The 8041-nt window shown below is 37.4% G+C and overlaps 2 protein-coding genes across 2 annotated transcripts in view; one reads left to right on the forward strand and one right to left on the reverse strand.

Annotated features, from left to right (window-relative positions):
- The window catches only part of cfap99 (cilia and flagella associated protein 99), an 8140-nt gene extending 2808 nt beyond the window's left edge, over nucleotides 1-5332 (forward strand). Inside the window, exons 5-15 of the mRNA XM_016274369.1 lie at nucleotides 574-765; nucleotides 1307-1373; nucleotides 1487-1555; nucleotides 1660-1746; nucleotides 1885-1973; nucleotides 2760-2964; nucleotides 3058-3199; nucleotides 3284-3435; nucleotides 3543-3748; nucleotides 4157-4343; nucleotides 4442-5332. Of these exons, the coding sequence (XP_016129855.1) occupies nucleotides 574-765; nucleotides 1307-1373; nucleotides 1487-1555; nucleotides 1660-1746; nucleotides 1885-1973; nucleotides 2760-2964; nucleotides 3058-3199; nucleotides 3284-3435; nucleotides 3543-3748; nucleotides 4157-4343; nucleotides 4442-4564 (1519 nt within the window). The 3' untranslated portion in view covers nucleotides 4565-5332. The remainder of the gene's footprint in view (nucleotides 1-573; nucleotides 766-1306; nucleotides 1374-1486; nucleotides 1556-1659; nucleotides 1747-1884; nucleotides 1974-2759; nucleotides 2965-3057; nucleotides 3200-3283; nucleotides 3436-3542; nucleotides 3749-4156; nucleotides 4344-4441) is intronic.
- A 16-nt stretch (nucleotides 5333-5348) lies between these two features.
- rtkn2 (rhotekin 2) overlaps nucleotides 5349-8041 on the reverse strand; it is a 9546-nt gene continuing 6853 nt past the window's right edge. Inside the window, 6 exon segments of the mRNA XM_071582387.1 lie at nucleotides 5349-6015; nucleotides 6018-6061; nucleotides 6064-6465; nucleotides 6576-6667; nucleotides 6669-6681; nucleotides 6753-6918. Of these exon segments, the coding sequence (XP_071438488.1) occupies nucleotides 5875-6015; nucleotides 6018-6061; nucleotides 6064-6465; nucleotides 6576-6667; nucleotides 6669-6681; nucleotides 6753-6918 (858 nt within the window). The 3' untranslated portion in view covers nucleotides 5349-5874.

Here is an 8041-nt window from a genome sequence, read left to right on the forward strand (position 1 = left end):
AGTTCAAACAGGTGCAATTAATACAGGTAATGAGTGGAGGATAGGAGGGCTTCTTAAAGACAAACTAAGAGGTCTGTGAGAGCCAGAATTCTTGCTGGTTGGTAGGTGATCAAATACTTATTTCATGCAATAAAATGGAAATTAATTATTTAAAAATCATACAATGTGATTTTCTGGATTTTTTTTTTTGATTCTGTCTCTCACAGTTGAGGTGTACCTACGATGGAAATTACAGATCTTTCCATTCTTTGTAAGTGAGAAAACTTGAAAAATCGGCAGTGTATCAAATACTTATTTGCCCCACTGTATCCCAAATTAGTGTCCCAAAGAGTGTCTGCATGTCATAAGTTGAATTAGGTATATTAATTTGGTGGATGTTTTTAGGAATCATTCAGTTATTAATGAGAGTATGAATTCTAGCTGGAGGCTTGAAAGGGTGTGGCTCATTGTTTCCTGATGCCAGAACATGTAACTAAGAGATCTTGCTCTACACAAGCTTTTGCACTTTTATTTCTGTTATTTATTATTAGTTGTTAGCAAGCATTGTGCTGATGTCCTTTTTCTTATTATCAGATGGTGCAATGAGATTGAGATGCTGTTGGAACAGCTTGCCAAAAAAATGGGCAGAGGAAATCTGCCAAAAAAATCTCCCAGGAAAAACACTAAACCCAGGGAATTTGATCTGACCCAGCCCAAAGCTCGACCACTCCCTGCTCCTGAAGTCATTCCACAGCAGGACAAGCCCAAGCCCAAGCCGGCAAGTATATAAATACTTGAAATAATGGAGTATTTCTGGAGTCAGTCTTTTTTTTTTTTTATCTATTGAAAAAAAAAAAACACCTAACTCATTTCATCCAATCGTCATTTTATTATTGCATGATTGGTTGTTTGGTAAAAGGCTAAAAGATTCAGAAGTGACTTAAAACCTTCAGACACATACTGTCTTTTAAACAGATATTAGACCAACACAAACTGCTAAATCAAAACTAAATAAAAATCAGTAACTATTGATTTTATCTAAGAGCATATGGTTTATGAAACATCTAGAATCACTAAATAAATAATGGTTCATAAATGTAATATATTAATACTCTCAGTTTCTATTAACTAAAAAATTAAAAACAAGCAGCTTTGTCAAAATTACTGCGGAAATATGAGGAGTGGCTTTCAAATATTGCGTTGGACAATGGGGGCCTTTGAGTCAAAAAGGCTGAGTACTACTGCATTATGAAACTGTTCACTTAGATGGTAAAATGATGTTGATTGTAGCATTTGCTTGCCTCCTTCCTCAGGTACCAACCACCACTCACAGATCTCCTAAGGAACCAGAGATTCTGGATGATATGAAGCAGAGGAACAGACAGAAAGCTTTAGTAAGCTCAATCAGAGAGATGCTGGGAAGCAAACTGCTTTTAGTTTTGTCGCAGTTATTACATTAATTTGCATTCAGACCTTACCTCATGATGTTTTTTACTGTCACCATTAGCAAATCCTGAATGAAGCAAACTCTCAGCAGTTCAGATGTGCAAATCCGCAGAAGTCTGAGAAAACTCAAGTTAGTGTCTTATAGCGCAACTGAATTGAGCTAATGGTTTTTCTTCAATGCCTTAGCATCACAGAATTCAAAAGCTATAAATGTTTATATTTCCTGATAAACAGAATGTGCTATCCCAAATTCTTCAAAGCCACGATGCTGAACTCCAATTTGACAAGCTTTATACTTCTGGAAGCCCTGCCACCCAAAAGGTAATTTGGACTAGATAAAACATGCATTGATAAAAGCTTCTTGACACACACACCATGTGCTTTTGAACCTGTTTTCTACTACTGAGGATCTTTGTGCTGTTAAAAAGTGTGTGAACGTGTCTGTTTATGATGGCACAGACAAACAGCTTGCCTGTCAGACTGAACACAACAGCCATACTGCGAGAGGGAGCTTTATATAATCGTCAACTGGAAGAAGAGTTACAAAGGTAGAGTCACACTCTTCAATGGGAATCAGATTTTGTTATTTTTCTCTGTGCAATTACTCAAATGAATTCCAAATTATTTAGACTAATTATCTCAAATTATGAATCGTTATTCCAACACACTGAGAAGCAACTAATAGCATATTAAAGAAATAACCCAAAAAACTAAAAATCTGTCATCATTTACAAAATTTATTTTTTCCATGAAACACAAAAGGAGACATTAAAAAAGGCAAGAAACACCATAAACTGTCTAGTATATAGTTAATATTTTGCACTATTTCTATGCGAATAATCAAATAAATATATGGCATTGGCTCATTTGTACAATAGGAGCTTCTTTGCTGGTACAGATCCTCTCAGATCAGTACAACTTTGTTTGGGTAAGGGAACAAAAATCTAATCTTATAGTGGTAATCTAAGGTGTACCACAAGGCTCAAAGATAGGTCCTTTGCCCTTTTAAAGATCAGATTTAGCAAAATTAGAAATCAGAAAAAAATCTCAAATCTCATATATACATATATTTAAATATGGCACATGGAAACATCACACTAGGACACCTGGTCTGACATCAGTATTGCAATAGGCCATTGTTTCTTGAGTTGTGTGGACTGCATTTATGGTTCTTCTAGGGTTACTTAGAAATTCATTAGATAAATGTGAGATAACATTTTGGGGTGAGCTAACCCCTTAAGGTCAATCATAAAAGTCATAGAGTGTTTTCCACAACATTCACAGTGTAGGAAAAATCCTTGTGTGTTCTAATGTATATGTATTTGGGTGTTCAGATTAGAGCGATTATCGCAGGGTGCAAGCGAGCCGTCTGCGTTCCTGCAGTGGCAGAAGGAGATGAAGGAGAAGGATCTGCAGGAAGAACTAGCTGAGCTGGAGCGCCGAAGACTGGAGGGACGGATTAGCCATGAGGAAGCAGTTCTTGCACGAGAACGTGTCTTGGAGCATAACCACCATAAAGCTCAGCAGACTAAAGAGGAGGTAATGTCGGTGCTGTCATAACAAACATCAGTGTTTACAGCAATACATGACTCAGTCTGTATTATGTTTATGATGATTAAATGTGTGATTCAGACTGCTGAGCTCATGCGCAAGTATGCAGAGAAACGTCTGAAGGAGGAGAAGGAAATGAGAGAGCTGGTGCAACAAGTGGCTGATGGTCACAAGAACTCCAAAGCCGCCAAAGATAAGCTGCAAGAAATTAAACAACGAATAGGTACAAAAAGTGTTATAAGTATAGCATAACATTTTCACAAAGCATTAAATGACAATAAATACACACTACGTTGTTTCGAAACAGTTAAGGAGGTCTCAGAGCACAGCAGGGAACTCCTCAGTCAGGCTCTGGAGGAAGCCCAGGCTGAGCTAAGCAGGAAGATGGAGCTTATCCGTCAGATTCGTGCTTTTGAGTCAGTACCTCTGGTCAGACAAAAGTTTGTGGATGACACTGAGGTTAGTTAATTATCTTCTTAAATTTACCCAAAAATGAATTATATACACTACAAGTCAGTGATTTTGATGCAATGGACACAATGTTTCATGATCTTTAAAAACTCAAGAGTGCAGGTCACGATTTGCTGTGTGAGATGTCTCTGGCGGAGCTGCGGGAGCGTTTGGCACGCCTGAGAGAGTCAGAGCAGTGTGAGCTGGAGGACAGAAGACAGCACATCTTTCAGGAGAAACAGCTCAAAGAGCAGCTACTGCTAGAACAGCTGGACAATATCGCTCTACGCAGAAGTCTAGCAGAACAGGCCACTTTGCGCAGGTAACATACTGGCCCTACCACACCTGTTCCTGCATCAAGATAAAGTTGGGTCCGAAAGAAAAAGTGGATATTGACAATATTAGTTTTTTCTATTTAAACCTGGGAAAAAAAGACACAAGACAGATGATTACACTATGACTTTTTTTGGGTAAAGGAACAGACATCTGATCTTACAGTGGTAAAGTATGGTATGCCACAAGGCTCTGTATTGGGTCATTTGCCCTTTTTAAAGATCTGGTTCTGAATTTCACGTTAATTCTTCAGTCTAACTTTTCACCTATTATTATGCTGCTATACAATGAATTTTTTTTTATTAAATTAGAAAAATGCTAAAATATTTTCACTTGTGATTTTAGAGGTAAATATGTGGTTAAAAAAAAGGGCTGACTGATTTGTTTTGTTTCACAGTCAAGAAGAGAAAAGGATGAGAAATGAACTGCGGGAAGCTGTCAGTAGAGATGAGAGAGTGCTGACCCTACAGAAGACCCTGGAGCAGAAACAACAGGAAAGACAAAAGAGAAAGACCGAAAAAAACAGTATTAAGAAAAATGAGCAGGTGCTTCCACTCACAGTGAAGACCACCCTCAACAAAAAGGTGAGAATAGACTAGAACACTCCATGTGTCACAAATTTTGCTTAACACTTCAGATGTTTAATAATGTTTAATATTTTGCCATTAAATGATACAAGCAGCAGGTTCTTGAGGAACAGCATTGGCAGGAGTTGGAGCGCAATTTGGAACAACAGATTTATGGGACCTTCCAGCCATCATCTAAAAAAAATGGTGCTGGTCAGAATCACAGGCAAGTTTACTGATAAATGTAAAATTATACTTTTCTTGAACGAGTAGAAGAAACTGATATTTTAAAATGTCTAGGAATTATATAAAAATAAAAAGTAATGATACTTGGTATAAAAGCATGTTATCTATATTTTAAGTTGCTTTTTAGGTCATCTAACACAGGCCTGGTTGATGTTACCCAAATAATTTGGGAAGAAAAGCAGATTTACTGTTGAGAGAACGGTGTTTTTGCTGTGGAAATTAAACTGAATGATTGCACGAGTTTTTTTTCTATACTGAAATGTTTCTAATCAAAACACTACAGTAACAAAAGGCCTGCTCTGGACATAAGAATAAACCAGTTTAGTACAACATTTTAATGTTGTTCCATTTCATTTGAGCAAAATTACTACAAATATCTCTTCCTATATTAATGCCCAAAGAAAAATTGTTTATAAAGAGTGAATTACTTTAAAACAACTGAAATAGAACGGTTCCAAACAACAGAAACCATGTATTGCTAAAAAATAACAGCATTTAGTGGAATGCATTGTGTGTGCGCTACTTAAACATTCAGAAGTGTACATAAATGAAACCATGATAATAAACAAATCATAAATTCACCTAACAAGACATTTTCATACACACTGTACCCTACGTACAGTGTTTCATAGTGCTCAGACCTTGTATAAAAATTTTTTAATTTAACTACTTGATCCAGTACAACAGTATGAAGACTGAACCCTTAGTGTCTAACATGAAAAATAAAAAAAGTTAAAATGTTATTTACCTGTTTAAGAGGTTTTAACTGTATAAAATAAAAAAAATAAAAACACACAAAAACAATTATCCAGTTCCTGAAGCATGTTTTTTCACCTACTGATATTTTAAGAAAAACTAGAAAACATGCACCTGTTTTCATACTACAGACACATATTTTTACATTATCGGTAAAAATAAAAACGAACACTAAAATGATGCAGCAGCTGTCGGCCAAAAGTGCTTGGTTGTAGTGGTTACATCATGAGTAGTTATTACAGACAACTAGCTTTATAAGACATGATATTCAAGTGACTTTAACAGTAAATAAAGATTGGAATGAACTGGGTCATCATTAAGTCATGAACATTGAAAACTGTTATTTTAAAAACAAGTAAAATAGTAAGACTTTACAAAAAGTAGCACATTTTGTCTGATTCTGGGTGTTTGTTCAAGCTAGAACAAACAAGGTAGGCCATTCATACATTCACTGCCAGCATTCTCGTCCACATTCTCTTGGCCCCTTGATATGATCAATGAAAGGACAAGAGAGAGTTTATCTCCTCATGTCTCGCGCCTCATTAATTCACCAGGCTTTTGGGTTCATCTTCTCTCTGAATGACATCCTCAGTTTGTTCCTGGGGACCGGCACAGGTGTCTGAGGGGCCTGACTGTATTCTTTCCCAGGATTTTCAAGTATATCTGACTCGTCATCTCTTTTCTGAGGAACCAAGGGTGCTGACAGGGCTCGATCTGTCCAATGGGTGCATTTTGCGAGTGGATGTGTGGCTCTTCTGCAACTGCTGAATGATGGCAGAGAATTTAGCATCGAGCGAGGGTTGCTCCGTCCGAGGCCTCGCCGCCTTACAGTTCTCTTTCTCCTGACTGGAAAATAAGCTGGTAGGTTGAACAAACGGTAATTTATCAGGAGGGGGTGGAGGTGCTCTCCTCTTCTTTTTGCTGGCCGTGACGGGACTTGTAATAGACTGATTGCTTTCTTAACCTGGTGACAGAACCGTTTTTTGTACCACCATTGGCCGGGATCCTTCAAACAGTGCTGCCCAATGAGGAGGCTCTGTGTCCTCCTCCTGACCAATGAGAAAACGCCCATCAGTTTCCTCAATCTTATTGTGAATTATGTCAGTCAAGCTCTCAAATTTCCCAGGGGACCCGATGCCTGAAAATAATATATTTTTAAACAAGCAATTAACAGAAATAACAGGAAGTTGGACTATAACTCCTCCCAATTCAATCAAATCAATGATAAATATATCCTTCATCACTCACTCAGATCATTATAAACCGAGTCAGCTTGCTTGGTGAGAAAGAGCTGGGGTTTGCGTGGTGACAAAACCTCAATTTCCATAAGCTTGTCACATGTGTTGCCACTGACCTAAAGAATAAGTTCATATTAATTTTAGACATACAGTTTAGTAGCAAAAAAAAGATGTCAGGTGAACTTACTCTGGTCATAAATGTGCTGCCAGAGGGCGTCCAGCCACTCCTGCAAAACATCAGGGGTTTCAGTAATGAACACATGACTGGCAGAGTCTCCATTTCCCGGGTTTATCAGGTTGAGTCTAGTGCCAGTACTCTGGTGGTCCTTTCCTACTACACGAATACGGGTGTCCTGCATGAACACACACACACACACACACACACACAAACACAAACTCTGTACTACATATTTTATAATGGTTCTCCCATTTAATGAATCATGTAGCAATGTATCTCAAGTGGTAAAGCTTTGTCTGTTGCTATTATGGCCATGACCTTTAAGGCCCGTTCACACCAAGGACGATAAATATAAAGATATAGTTCTAAAAATCGTTCTCAATATTAAAGAATAGCAGAGTTCACACCACATCTGGTGTGGACACTAATATCGTTATCTTTATAGTTACTGTTCTTGGTGTGAACTGGGCTTTAATGTTGACTGCAATTAAATTACTGTGTTAACTATAAACTTTAAGATTAGAAAGGCTGCATTACCACAATAGCAGTCTAAAGTAATGGCCATATAGCAGATTATATAAGAGTTATTGGCTGATATTAGATTTTTTTTAGTTATATCAGGCCAAATTGCATAGGTAATTGTGCTTGCTAATTTTCCCTATTTTTACATTTAGATTACTTTTGTTGTGATTGAAGGCTTATTTTACAAAAGTTTAATAACACTGGAAGATCTTTAGCAAATCTAAAAGTTTAATGTCCATTTTTCATATATTACAGTGGTGTGATGGCAAAATTCACTTTTAGTATCTAAAACAATTACTTAAAAGGGGTCATCGGATGCCTATTTTCCGCATGTTGATATGATTCTTTAGGGTCTTAATGAAAAGTCTCTAACATAGTTTGGTTAAAATTTCTCAATGGTAGTGTAAAAAACAACTTTTTTACCCTGTCAAAAACAACTCTTTTCAGAGCACGCCATTTTGTAGCATTCTCCTTTAAATGTTAATGAGCTCTGCTGGCCCCGCCCCTCTCTTCCGAGCTGCTCTCTGAGGGACTGTTTACTTTATTCATCGTGAAACTTGCTAATTAGCTCATTATTAGGAAAGGCGATTTGTAAAGATTCATTAAAAAACCTTACTCACTTCTGTAGGTGAAGCTGGATCACGAATGATTCGCGCGAACATAGATGCATTTAGGTAGATCGGGGGCGCATTCCCCCAAAACAAACATAATCCACTGTCTTCAGTGGCTCAGATGTCAGGAGTAAATGACGACTGCTATGTTCATTATTACATCCA

Source organism: Sinocyclocheilus grahami, unplaced genomic scaffold (assembly GCF_001515645.1).
Source record: "Sinocyclocheilus grahami isolate Dianchi unplaced genomic scaffold, SAMN03320097.WGS_v1.1 scaffold86.1, whole genome shotgun sequence".
Taxonomy (NCBI): Eukaryota; Metazoa; Chordata; class Actinopteri; order Cypriniformes; family Cyprinidae; genus Sinocyclocheilus; species Sinocyclocheilus grahami.